This window comes from Scatophagus argus, chromosome 3 (genome assembly GCF_020382885.2).
Source record: "Scatophagus argus isolate fScaArg1 chromosome 3, fScaArg1.pri, whole genome shotgun sequence".
Lineage (NCBI taxonomy): Eukaryota > Metazoa > Chordata > Actinopteri > Scatophagidae > Scatophagus > Scatophagus argus.
In genome coordinates this window covers 24,889,641-24,903,732 of record NC_058495.1, presented here as the reverse complement: position 1 = coordinate 24,903,732, position 14,092 = coordinate 24,889,641, and the positions used below count along the sequence as shown (strand labels likewise).

At 42.1% G+C, this 14,092-nt stretch overlaps 1 protein-coding gene and 2 non-coding genes across 3 annotated transcripts; all 3 read left to right on the top strand.

The window, feature by feature from the left end:
* Nucleotides 1–803: 803 nt before the first annotated feature.
* On the top strand, nucleotides 804–11,288 carry ahcy (adenosylhomocysteinase). The gene is made up of 11 exons (XM_046384987.1): nucleotides 804–962; nucleotides 4,451–4,641; nucleotides 6,451–6,526; nucleotides 7,194–7,346; nucleotides 8,120–8,232; nucleotides 8,737–8,944; nucleotides 9,134–9,221; nucleotides 9,310–9,427; nucleotides 9,582–9,704; nucleotides 9,816–9,887; nucleotides 9,984–11,288. Exons 1-11 carry the CDS (start codon nucleotides 935–937, stop codon nucleotides 10,113–10,115), a joined length of 1,302 nt encoding a protein of 433 aa, XP_046240943.1. The 5' UTR covers nucleotides 804–934; the 3' UTR covers nucleotides 10,116–11,288.
* On the top strand, nucleotides 6,973–7,106 carry LOC124057205. The gene has a single exon (XR_006843080.1). It is a non-coding gene; the product is annotated as a small nucleolar RNA SNORA17 (small nucleolar RNA).
* On the top strand, nucleotides 7,847–7,980 carry LOC124057204. Its single transcript, XR_006843079.1, has one exon. It is a non-coding gene; the product is annotated as a small nucleolar RNA SNORA17 (small nucleolar RNA).
* Nucleotides 11,289–14,092: the final 2,804 nt, after the last annotated feature.

Genomic DNA, 14,092 nt, shown 5'->3' with positions numbered 1-14,092 from the left:
AAAGGGAATATGCAAAACCAGTATTACTGGATTAAACCAGTTGCTTCCTTTTGTAAGTGTAAACATCCAAACCACATCTCTGACCCATGATAATGCTCTACTAGCTGTGGTCCTGATCTCCACTTCAAACATGCTCTTAAATTAGCTGCAGTATAATGTTTCTACCAGTGGGCTGAGGTTATCCCCTTCAGCTCGAGGCTTTGAGTCTTTCACTCTGGATTTCTGGGCTTGGGGTATAGTCACTACATTTCCCAGCCACAAATTGCCATTTTCAGGACACATTTGACTTCGTAGAAAATCCCTCATTTAGCGTTTGAATATTTTCCATGAAAAAAGTAATTGCCTTGTCTCAGGTCGTTATTAAATGGGTATTTTCTCATGGTGATCAGTGATCTTCTCTCTCACCACGGTAGAACCGGATTAGATAGATAGATAGATAGATACTTTATTGATCCCGAGGGAAATTCAAGAATTATACACTAATGAAAACATTATGAATATGAAAGTTTATTTCAGTTATTCTGTTGTGCTATCCCTGAGCAACACTGGGACTCTGTTATCATAGCTTATTTAACTTGTGTAATTTAGAATGGGAAACAACGTACACAATTTGCCAGCGGCGTCCACACCTAACCTGTTCCAACTACAAGCCCTCGAGCCCCTCACACTGCGATTCAACTTATCATTGGCTGTCAGTCCCAACCGCAACCACAATCCAATCAGATCGCTCACGCGCGGGGCGGGAGCTTGTGTGGCCAATAGGAGTCCAGTATGTATCGCATTTTGAACCGCCCTGTCGTGTAAACTGGTTTGAATGTGGCTCCGGCGATAAAAAGCGAACCGTCATGTTTGTGTCCCTCCCTCTCTGCCTCTGTCCGTGGGCCAGGCCGCCGCTCCGCTCAACCTCCCCGGGACGAAACACCAGTGAAAGACCATGTCTGAGAAACTTTCCTACAAAGTTGGTGAGTGTGAAGATTCATCATTTTAAACATGCTTGCAGTATAGTTTTTTTTAAGTCGAGTAGCGGTTTGCTAGTTAGCATACAGTGAAGTGTGTGGTAACATGCGTGTTGGGTAACGGCTCCTAAAGACGTATTTAGCTTAACATCTTCTCACGTAACAAAACAAATGTGGTTGAATGTTTTATACAGATTTGTTTTATAATTCTGTGGTTTATAGCGTTTTGCTTACTGTGTCATTGCTATCATTAATTTGCTAGCATGTGGTAAATTGCGCGGCGTTGTTGACATGTATCAAGGCTTTCGTCGTGCTTGCTGTTCGTTACCGTCCTTTTAGCTTGTTGCTTGTATGGTTCCGCTTTCTGACGATCGCAGTTGACTCGGTTCAGAGAATGAATCGACATGTACCAGTCATACTAAGCTTCGAGCATGGGCTGCGATGTGAAGAAGAACCAGTTCAACAGCCGCTGGGTGTTGCAGTTTATAAGATAAGCCGGCGGCGTTAGGCTCCCCGGTTTGACTGCGTTTGGGAACTGCATTTCCCATGATGCCTGCAGCCAACTTAAACATGAGTGACAGGAGCAGGCAGAGACCGAGCCGCACTGTATGTAACTTGCATACCGTAGTAATGCTAGCACTGCACGTGGTGTTTCCATGCAACACGTTTGAAAGCTGAATGACTTCGATTTAAACGTTGTTGTTTAAAAGTTGATATTCTAGTAAAATCGTCTTGTTTTGCTCAAGTTGCTTTTGTTTGACCCCAGAAATGGATCATTCTTATGAAGAGAAGGTTAACTTGGTTGAGAAATTAAATATGCACTTAGAGATTTTTAAACAAACTGCAGCTGAACCTGTCGGGTAATTCATGTAAATTTGTGGTGCTGAGTTTGTCATCTGGTAAAAGTCTGACTGCTGCACGTACGAAGCAGCTGGTTAGAAGCAGAACAGGTTAAACAATATCCTGGTTTCAGATAGCTGTGGGGCAAAGTCTACACATTCTTCACCAGCTTCATATAATCAAGGTATCAACTCAGAGTCCAACTTGGTGACTGTGTCCGTCATATGTCAGTTAATGCATTGTGACTCATTTACAACAAAACATGTGAAACATTCTGTCCGTGGATCAGTGTTGCCCCATTTCAATTTCAGTTTGGATTACTCGGGTTAGTTGTAGCTCAGGGTGGAAATACAATCAATAACATTTTATTAGAAAATATTTAGCTATTGGTAGAGTCACTAATGCTTATTGTGTTTATTGGCGTTATTCCATTATAGATAAAATGATCTGTTGATTTACATATATGTTAACACATGTTAATTGGCAGCTCGAATAACTTTCTGATGTGGATTTTTTTTTTTTTTTCGGATTTTCTTAACATTTTATAGACTAAAAGATTAGTTGAAAAAAAGTTGAAATACTTCACAGATTGATTGATAATGAGAATGACTGTAGCAGAAAGCCCTATATTCCATTGATGCCAGGTATCACTTGCTGTTTAAGTATGTTTTATTTATTTTTCAAGTAGGTTTGTTAAGTTTTAATTGTGACAGTGTGTCTTACATGCAGGAGTGGTTTTGAACCTTTCGGAAGACTGGCCTGACTTGACCTGTTGGCATAAGGTTTGCCTCAGTCACGAGGCCACTCATATCTGTGGCCATAAACTATAGCATGTCTTTGATGTAAAACTGCACTTCAAATACTAATACCACCGTTTAATGTTTCAGATGGGATTCGATCTCCACTGTCTGCCAGAGTTGGTGCCCTGCCCATGTAGTCATATAGAACCACACAATACGCCCCTGTCCAAAGAGATCTCGGCCACTGTCTTTGACTCTGTGCACCACTTTGACCCCAGTGTGAACTTGTGTCCGTGACCCCCTCTGGTTGGTCATTCAGCCCAGTGCCGGTTCAGTGCGGTTAGCCCGGCTGAGGTGTGTTTGAACAGGCTGCAGCCTCTGTGGTAGTGGTGCAAGGTGGGCTGTACTTTGGGACTTCCACCCTGCGCCCTGAGGTTTACCTTCAGCATTATGGAGCTCGCAGCAGGGAACGGTGTGCCTCACTTCTGATGAATTAGTATGTGTTGGGTTGTGATAATCTCCAAGCTGAATTATAGAAATTTGTGGTGTAACACGGTGTTGATAAAATCCATATCTGATATTTTTCTTACATTCTGTCTCCCCAGGACATTGATTTCAACAAGATGATTGGGCTTAATGGAGAAAAAAATTGGGTCTACAGAATCACATTATTGTGCCGTCCAGTTAAAAAGTCAGACCCTGCTTTCTAGCAGACAAAGAAGATGAAGAGCAGGTGGTGTGGGAAAGCTGTAGCTCTGCTCTTTGTATTGTGTTAGATGTGGGTTCCAACTTGAGATGATCGTTCTCGACCTTAATGGGAGTCACTCAGTTTCTTGATCAGTGTAGTTACTTGATGATGTAGACGGTTTCTCTCATTACATATGTGGCCTTAGTGCTTCTGGTATTTGGATTGGTGGCCTGGTTTTTAGGGAGGGTTTTGGCTCCATATCAGGACACCATCAGCAGTTTGGGTTGTGTGATGCATCAGAGGTACAAAGTGCTGCTAAAGAAACAAGAAGTGAAAGCGAGAACTTGGTGTTGCTAGAAAATCCTGTCGCTTTAATGACTTGTGTGTTTTATTTAATAGGCAGTGAACCGAAGCCCCTTAGAAGTTTTTTAACAACACTTCAACTTTCTTTCATTGTCACAGACTTTTCTGACTAGTTTAAGAAATAAACCTTCAATAACCTGTTGCTGTTGCACTTTAAATTACGAATAAATCATAAAGTATTGTTTAATTTGGCCCTTTTCCAGTGTTTCCAGTGTTTTTCCAGTTGATTTAATAAGCTCGTGTTCTTCTCTCCTGTAAAGATCAAACTCACAAAAACATGCAGGTGAACCACAGCAGCAGCAAAAGTCTCCTGTTTGACAGCAGTGGCTGTACAGACAGCTGTGTTGGGGTGAATTTTCCCAGTACAGCAACTTCATACTGTAGTTATCAGGGAGAAAGTTATGTTCTCATGTATGAGAAATGACAGTAGTTTGCATGCATCAGGAGAAACATTGGCAGATATCATCATGCTTATCTGAGACTTCACCATTTAAACTACAGCATATTTGCTGATTTGCAGAGAGCACGTCCTGATTTTCTAGGGAAGAATTTATTAAGTGTGTTAGGACGTAAAATAATTTCATCTGTGTGGTGTCTTTTTCTTCAGTCATGTTTAGGGATGTTTGCAAGTTGTGATGCTCATTTTCATTTTAAACAAAGTGATTTTGTTGTTTGGAAACTTGACTTGTATCCTCAGGAGGATGTCATTGCTAATATTTCATGATTGTTTTGGGGGGAAAATGATGGTTAAGCAGCAGTGAATAACAATGCGAATAGACAGCTGGGCGGAGGGGGGCAAATCTGCTGAGTACAGAATCAAAACAACACATTTTAACTTCCTGCTTTCTGCCTGTCTTTCCTAGCTGACATCAGCCTGGCCGAATGGGGGCGTAAGGCCATTGACATTGCAGAGAATGAGATGCCCGGTCTGATGAAGATGAGGGAGCTGTACGGTCAGTCCAAGCCTCTGAAGGGCGCACGTATCGCCGGCTGCCTGCACATGACTCTTCAGACTGCAGTGCTCATCGAGACCCTCACCGCCCTCGGAGCTGAGGTGACATTTACCAGCCGTTCCTCACTGTTTAGTCATAGAGAGAGAGAGAGCGTCCAATCATCATTCATGGCTTTCAGAAGAAGACAAAAAAACTTTTCCTTTGTATTAACACATTCTGTGTTCGACTGTGAACGTTCACGTGAGAACAGATGCAGGCACATTTAGTTAACTTGCTTATATATTTCTTGAAATGAATAAGAAAACTAAAAGGCTAAACTGTTAATCAAATAGTCATGTTGATAAGAATCTCATTTTCGCTACATTTGAGAGCTGTAGCAGTAGAATATAGAGTGCAGGATAAAAGGGTAAGATATTACAGCGATTGGTTTTTAAAAACAAACATTATTTCGATTTGATGCTAGATAAAATGTTATGTATACGGTGTATTAGAAACTTGTAACTCTTTGTCTTAAAGGCCTGAATTTAAACACATGAAATATATGTAAAACCTCTGGGTGCCATGATTGGGTACAGCAGTGATTTATTTATTTATTTTTAAATTAGGAGGGCCCATCATGCATTCTCACGAACTGTGGACTGTGTTGACACTGTTGTTCCAGTAACATCTTTTGTTATAGTTAAACCTCTCCAGGAAACAGAACGTCCACTGCCAGGTCCGTGTTTGGCTTAGTTAGTCTTCATTCTCCTTAGTTTTCTTCATTCATATAAACCATCATAAATAGCTTGTGGGAACTACAGGCCAATGGATTATCAGATATTACACAAATCAGCTGTTGTGAATATGTACAGATTTCTACATCAGAAGGGAGATTAGTTTGGTTTACTGCTAATGCATTATGACTTCTGTTGGACAGATGGAGCTCCTCAGTGTAACTTCTGTCAAATTCTGTGTTGCTGAAGTGCACCGCAGCAGCAGTTTGTGTGAGAGGACAAGTTCATTGATCTATTTGTTGTAACAAACTGTTGGCGAGCCTGGGATTTTGTCTCTCAGTTTGCCTCAAGGCCAGTGTATTCTGTTATCGTGTTAGTTTTTATCTGTCTGACCAGGACTGGTTTGGCCTGGTGGGAACCCTGCAACCCTGAGAACCAAAAGAGAATAAATAACTGCTCTCTCAGCCCACTGATTATACTTCCCTCGCTCTCTCTCTCTGTGGTGGTGACGCTGTGATAACTCACTCTCAAACCCATTTTCTCATACAGCTGGAAAGCAGTCAGATTTCCCTGTGATTTCTTTAATGCTGCAGTGCAGAGTTTTGGACACTAGAGGGCAGCAGCATGTGTTGACTGGATTCATAGTGCAGTGGCAGGTCATTCATGTCTGCTTTCAGAAATAACATGGGACACACCACCAACACTTTAACACACAGAGTGCACCTTAGCTGTCATCTTAAAGTACCCAGTGACTGTCATGGCTGCCCAATCAGCCAGGCAGGGATAAAACTTTGATAAGACACAACCTAATTCTCTTTGCTTTTGACATCATTTATAAGACTTCCGAGTTGGACTTTGGATTGACTTATCTTGAATATAATGATACAGCATGACTAATGATCTTTTTGGCAGCCTTCTGATATTTTATATTTTGATAGAAAACCAGTTGCGCGTACGCATGGCCACAAAGCTGTTATTTATTAACTTTTATAGAATTAAGTTGCTACAGAAATCCTTCCATTACCACATTAGTTAAGTTCATGTTAACACGCTGGGTAGTTTTTAGTTATTTAGAGTTTCAAATGAGTGTGGATTATAGCTGCCTCAAATGCTTCCTTCTAATATGAGCTGATTATATAATCTTTGGGAATTAAATCACATGAATCTCTTTCTGATGCTCTCTCTCCTCCTCCTCAGGTTCAGTGGTCGAGCTGTAACATCTTCTCCACTCAGGATCACGCCGCTGCCGCCATCGCCAAGACTGGTATTCCAGGTAACACACACCACCTCCATGTTTATGTGGATTATAAAACCTGGTGATGGTCATGTTTCTGCACATCAGTAGGCTGTTTAATGCTTACAACACTGCGTAAAGGGGCATCTGTTATTGTTAATGAGTATATTCATATCGTACTGGGGAAAATGTGAAAACCCATCTCTTTTTCCTCTTCTTTTTTGCCAAAATTGACAATATGCAGGTTGGCAGGGATGATCGCTTTCATGTAAACAAGATATTTACTGCAAGTAAAAGAATTATGACAGGCCTAAAGTGCAATGCATTCAAGCCGGAAGAAGATTTTGGCAGTGGGAGCCAACTGTTAGTGTTTTAGCTTCTGTCGTCACGTCAAAGCAAAACACAGTTTAAAGATTCCAGTGTCCAGCAAGGAAAAAAATAAAGGGAAGGATGTTCATCACCAAATATTGGATAACCAAAGATTTAATGCCCCTTGAGGCGTTGCAGCCCAACCGTCAGTGTTGCAGCTGTGTCATAAGGTGGCAGAGACAAACTGGTGGTAGTCTGCACTGAGACTCTGACGCTCAGAGGACTCGGAGTGATTCTCACCACCAACACTGTGGACTGACTGCCTGTAGGTGAGAATAATCTCACCTGCCTCTCAGAAAGACTCATATTCGCTCATTTGCTTCCTTTCTTTGTGTAGTGTACGCGTGGAAAGGTGAGACCGACGAGGAGTACATATGGTGCATCGAGCAGACTCTGTATTTCAAAGATGGCGAGCCCCTCAACATGATCCTGGACGATGGAGGAGACCTCACCAACATGGTCCACCAGAAGTATCCCAAACTGCTGGCAGGTCGGTTTGAGGTTTATTTTCTGCCCTGTTCTGACATCATTGATAAGAATATGTGGCATCTTGCCGTTTTATCACTGGCACGTTGGGAAGGGTTTTGTGACGCGTGGCCTCGATGTGTTTTGGCCTGCAGATTCTGATTTTTATCATCTAAGATGTCGCGAGATCTTTAATGTGGATTGGGTTACACTATTTGACCGTGATCCAGCTCAGTTTGGTAGCTAATCAGGCAACATTTGGGGTTCTTCTCAGAAGTACCTGCTCTGGGAAACTAGCTCTAACCAGAAGATGTCCCATCATTCAGTGCGAAGTGGCCGGTGATGATTTTCCCACTCTGTAACGTTTAAATATTAAAGCAGCAGTAGAGTTTCGACCCCAGAAGACAACATGACTTGACAAGACTTTTCTAGTCAATGATTTATTTATTTTTTACATGAGGTGAGATATTTCTCATGACACCTTGTTCATATGGGTGCCTCTTGAAGCTATGACAAACTGGATATTTTGCCCCTTGAGGCGTTGCAGCCCAACTGTCAGTGTTGCAGCTGTGTCATAAGGTGGCAGAGACAAACTGGTGGTAGTCTGCACTGAGACTCTGACGCTCAGAGGACTCGGAGTGATTCTCACCACCAACAGTTAAAACACTCACTGTGTACTGACTGTGTTCTTTATGGACGGTGTTGTAAGCACACACTACTGAGTTCTTGCCCTGTGCTGCGTCTCTGTCAACAAGTGAAGTATTTTTGTTAAAGTGTTATAATTACGTATAATTTCAGGTATCCGTGGACTGTCAGAGGAGACCACTACAGGTGTCCACAACCTGTACAAGATGTTGAAAAAGGGTGAACTGAAAGTGCCCGCCATCAACGTCAACGACTCTGTCACAAAGGTAACATACCTCGACCTTTAACCCTCTTCAGCTGCTTCCTGTGGCGTGAGAGATGTATCATAATCCTCATCAGTGGGGCCATTAAATAATAAAGAAATAGTGTTAAATACCATGAATGAGAGTTGCATGTTGGACTTGACCTCACAAGTGAGTACATTTTAATGACATCAAATGTATGTCTTTTCTTTTAATAACTACAAGCTGACTTCTTGCACTTCACTCAGTACTCAACTGCACTGCGGTTATTTCAATAGTAGATCTATTGAAATAACCGCAGTGCAGTGCAGTACTGAGTGAAGTGCTTCCAGTGCTGCAATTATACAGCTAAACTGAATGAACTAGAGGTCATGAGAATGTCCTGACATGGAAATTTATGGAAAATCTTTAAATTTGACACCAGCCCCTCGGAGGGATCAGTCCATCTCCTTTGTGTCTGGAAAAGGCCTGACATCCTGTGGAATAAGATGTAATGGAACATGTTCTCTATCTCCCTGACTCCTGCAGAGCAAGTTTGACAACCTCTACGGCTGCAGGGAGAGCCTCATCGATGGCATCAAGCGAGCCACCGATGTGATGATCGCCGGTAAAGTTGCTGTGGTGGCAGGTTATGGTGATGTGGGTAAAGGCTGCGTCCAGGCTCTGCATGGGTTCGGCGCTCGCGTCATCGTCACAGAGGTCGACCCCATCAACGCCCTGCAGGCCGCCATGGAGGGTGAGTCATGATGGCCAATGGAATACTTATACCATTAACATTAATTAATTGTGAACATCCTAGAGAAAACACTTATGCAGTGTCAAACGAGTAAAACATACCTAATTATATAGTAAATTCAAAATGAAAGTTTCCAGGTACCTCAAAGTGGCCCACAGTATAAAGCTCACTTCTTCTGTTGCTCTGTAGGTTATGAGGTTACCACCATGGACGAGGCTTGTAAGGAAGGAAACATCTTCGTCACCACCACTGGCTGTGAAGACATCATCCTGGGACAGTAAGTTCAGTGTTAAATTCAGCATGCTTGAATTCTCCCGGTTGTGATTGAACTCGAGCTGCATGCTAACCGTGTGTTTTACCTTCAGTCACTTTGAGAACATGAAGGACGACGCCATCGTCTGCAACATCGGACACTTTGACTGCGAGATCGACATGAGCTGGCTCAACAAAAACGCTGCGGAAAAGGTCAACATCAAGCCACAGGTAGGAAAAGTGAATGTTTTGTACCGAATTTATTTCAGGCTGAATGTATTCAAATCTCTTGTGTGTATTCTTGCTGGGTGTGTGCTTGCTTCTCTTACATCAGTCCGAGTCTGTTTTGTATCTGAATGGTGACAGAACCTGTAATCCTCCTCAGGTCGATCGCTACCTTTTGAAGAACGGCCATCACATCATCGTCCTGGCTGAGGGAAGACTGGTCAACCTGGGCTGTGCCATGGGACATCCATCCTTCGTCATGAGCAACTCCTTCACCAATCAGGTACTGTGACTTCGTGCGAGCCAGAGACGACAGGCTTTCACTTCTCAGCCTTGACATATTAATGCACATGCATAGCTGCTCCATGAAACGATCTCACGTCCTTTCCTGTAGGTTCTGGCTCAGATCGAGTTGTGGACGAACACTTCCAAATACCCTGTGGGCGTCTACTTCTTGCCCAAGAAGGTCAGAAGCTACACTACAATACTGGTTTATTTATGCAGTACATTACTTAAGGCATTAATTAACTTGGCACCATCTCATTTCTCTCTGTCTCAATAGTTGGACGAGCAGGTGGCAGCCGCCCACCTGGATAAACTGGGGGTGAAGCTGACCAAGCTGACTGACAAGCAGGCCAAGTACCTGGGTCTGCCCAAGGAGGGGCCCTTTAAACCGGACCACTATCGCTACTGAGCCCCCTGCCCTGCTGGGTTGGAGGGAGAAGGAGCAGGAGTTGTGGCTAGAAGGGTGTTGGTGTTTTTGTTGGGTGGGAGCACTTTGAGAGTTTGAGGTTGCACTATGGGCGCTGTTTTGGTTTTGTACTTGAAATGTCAGCTTTTCAGGGATTCAGAGACAGCTTTGTTTTCTTCCACCCAAAGTAGACTCCCAATTCAAATGCAGAAAAAGTATCCTGTGTTGTGATTTGGCATGACTCAAGTTTTGGAACCAGCACCTTGTTCTGCTTTACTTTAAGGTGAATTCAAACAGAATCGTCCAAACAGGTGGCAAATCACAAATTTCTTTTTGAAGCAGGACTTCAGAGCCAAAATTGCTTCCTCCGGAAAACTGCGTTTACCCTACAAATCAAAATGACGTCCAACGTCGTACTTCAACTGAAAACGTCACATCTCTAACTTATTTTGCTCTGTCATACGCCAACGTCTTCGGTCCTCGGCTTTCTCTCCTCTCTTTCTCATCTGTGCCCTACTGAAACACCATCAAGTGCTACTGTGGCTGTTAAAGAAATTCCTCTTGTTGTTTATGTCATTCCCTCTCCGTTCATGGAATAAAATAAACCCTGATGATTTTCTATCTGAGCTCTCTTCTCCGTGTCGCCGTCGCTCGAGTTGGAAGGTGACAGAACGACTTTTTCTTCTGTATCTTAACGAGGCAAACGGTTTAGTGTACAGCGGCCTTATTCCACTGTGTTAATGCTTCCCCTTTGTTAGCACTTTGTGAAAACTGTACTTGAACTCTGCAATAATACTGAAGATCCTCATGAAGTGCTTGGTGCTACTGGTTGCAAATTACTCGCCTCAAGAGTAAAGAGAAGCACTGCTGCCAAAGCAACCACCAAAGCACATCATGTTTTTGCCTGACATAAAAATAGTCTTATTCTTTCTGTTGCTTTAGTTTTTTTTTCTTATTGTGATTACTTAATCGACTTGAAGGGCCAAAATGTGCAATGGCCCTCCCCCTCCCCAGTTCCTTTTAACTTCTCACTGTAGCCAATCAGGAAGATGTTAATGTGGTGGCCACGGTTCTCAATGGTTGCAGCCTGAAGTACAGCATTCAGCGGCTTCTAAACGATGGACTGATGTTGAAACTGTCTGACTCATGAAAAATAAAAAAACATGCTGACTCTGGGTTGTTTCTCCTCATTGTCCTGTGGTACAGCCAGTGACTGTATATATAAGAGAGATGACATGAAAAGCTTCCCAAAAGTGAAGGCCAAACATCTGGCTCGCCCCCTGGTGTGGGGTTCCAGTATAGGACCTGAACTGCCACCCCTCACACCATGTTAGCAGATTTGCAGTTAGCAGACTTTGACCAAATTTAAAACTTGAGATACACATCATTTTTTTTTTCCATCATACTGATGTATGTTAGTGTTCATCTTGTAAATTTGATTTTAATTGGTTATTGATGCCATTGAAAAGTCCCTGAAATGTCTTGATTGACAGCTGAGCTATCTTGTGTCTCAATATTGCAGGCAAAGTGCTCTCATTTTTCCACAGCATCCTGAGGGTTGATTAAGTGACTCTTTATCTGACAATCAGCAATGACCTTGAGTAAGAACATGTTTTAAAAAAATGTAGATGTAAGGAAATGCTATCCTGCCAGACCAGATGAATCTGGAAGCTCATGAACTGGCAGATGTGTGTGGTTCCCCACCCCTTCAGACAGATTTCCCTCCATCCTGGTTTGTCACAGGCCAACCACAACTGTTAATCTTAGAGTGCGTTTGCTGCGATGGAACGGGAACGTCACATTTGTGGCATTTTCAGCGAATGTTGATAATGCCCCATTGGAAACTGAAACTAAGAGGAGAATTTGTATTGGTGAATTAGTCGGGCCAAGCTAAGAGAATACTGTACTGGCACTGAAGTCATATGTTACCATCAGGATGCTGCTGGGAGCAAAATGCTTAAGGCGCATGTCCCGTCCTCACTGTGTGACTGGTTCACTTCTGGCTTTGTCATACCCTCCTCTCGCTCTCTCCCTTTCATTTGTCCAACTATCCAATAAAGGGGATAAAGGCCCAACAAAACAATCTTGAAAAGAAAAGGAAGCTGCCACTTGGCCCTACAACCCAAACAGGTCTGGCGATCCCCAGCTTTGATAAGATCGTCTACTGTACGAGTCCTTCGGGCATCAATCAGAGCTTCTATTTTATTATAAAAATCGAGTTATCTGACAAAACACAGACCAGATGTCAGATGAGAAGATACGATACAGATGTAAGCACTTTAAATCATTTTCAGAGCCACTCTGAAAGTCTGCTTGATTGGGTTAAGCATGGACTAAGCTGTAAAACATGATTCAGAGATGTTTGAACAGAGAGAAATGTGTGTTTTATAACCTAATCCTAATTAAGTAATTGTGATGTGTTTTTCTGGATTAAGCTACTCGGGCCTGGTAGTACATTAAGTGGTTCAACTGGGTCCTGTGCTTCTCAGCTGCACGTGTATAATATACAGTGTTCTGAAATTCTCCATAATGACTACGTTCACGACTTTATATTTTAATGGCCGTGCTTTTATAGTGTAATATTTTTGAGTATTTCTACCATGTGATAAGTAACTGTGAAAATGGACGTGCAGCGTGAGAGCTGGCAGCCCTGTTCAGTAACGGTGACTAACAGCCTAAACTTCTTTGTCAAAAGAAGGGAAAAGAAAATTGGTTTAATTAATTCCTCAGTAAAGTGCCTTCTTGGCAGGAGTCTGAGAGCGATTACTTTTTTAAAAACATTTTTTTAGAGCTAACAGAAATAACATTATTTGTAAGAATGTGAAAATATTAAACAATAACAGGCTGATTAGGGCTAAATAAGTTTCCTTTGTTTGACTTCAAAATTGTGGCCCTTTAACACAAAACAACTGCTGCACGCTCACAATGCGACTTCCCCTCAGTCTGCCTCAGCCACGCGCGCTCAACTTCATTTGGGCGCTTGCTCAAGTTTTGCACGTTATAAATGTGCCACAAAGGTCAACCAATCACATGCTCCAATCACATCGCAGCATCCAAGTGGGACATTTAACCATAGAGTTTAACTGGACTGCAAGATGAACCAAGAAAAGTCTTAGAAATATTGGTTAGAGATTATGCTAATGGGGGATTGAAAGCCATAGAATTTGAATCTGTAATTGCATCTTTTAGAATAAAATGGTTGAAAGACTGTATGTCTCAGTCCTCTTCTATATGGTACCATATCCATAACAATTTAAGTTTTAATAATTTTTAATAAGGTTGGAGGAATTGATTTATTGCTTAAATGCGCCTCTGAGGTGTCTAAAATTACTGTAATACTATCCAATTTTCACCAACAAGCACTGCAGTTTGGGAAGATGATATTTACCCAGAATTTTTCACCACACAACTCTTTGCTGTGGAACAACAGGGTTATTACCATAAACAAAAAATTCCATATTCAAATCTGATTGGTGTAACAGTGGGGTAATGTTTGTCTATGATCTACTGAAACCAGACGGACAACTGTTTTCCTTTGAAGACTTCACCTCAAAGTATAACATTGTCACCTCAAAAAAGGGTATGAAAAGATCTGCAAAGCAATTCCTATTCCTTTAATCCAACTGATTCACAACAGCATGCAGTTTTTGTCGACTACACCCTTTTTGCGCACTCTAAAACTTGGTGACATTAATTTATTGGATAAAAAATACAACAACAAAATAATAAGTCTACATTTTAAACAAACAATATTTGGCGATTTTGATTCATGTTCTGTTCAGAATAACACAGAGGTGTCCCTAAAGAGACAGGCCCTTTCTTTTCATATAACTTGCCCAGTTGCTCCTAAAGTTAAGGAAACCCATTTTAAAAGAGAATCAGCAATTTACCCTGCTAGTGACTTCCTGCGTAGAAGATTTAAGTTTGCTGTTGCTCTGTCTTTTGCTCTTCAAAGGCTGAAACTATTGAACATTTATCTA

Excerpts from the sequence above, each read along its gene's own strand:
- ahcy (XM_046384987.1), top strand. The coding sequence starts at position 935 with ATGTCTGAGAAACTTTCCTACAAAGTTG. Across the intron at positions 963-4,450 it reads GAAACTTTCCTACAAAGTTG|CTGACATCAGCCTGGCCGAA; the intron begins GTGAGTGTGAAG and ends TGTCTTTCCTAG. Across the intron at positions 9,888-9,983 it reads TCTACTTCTTGCCCAAGAAG|TTGGACGAGCAGGTGGCAGC; the intron begins GTCAGAAGCTAC and ends CTGTCTCAATAG.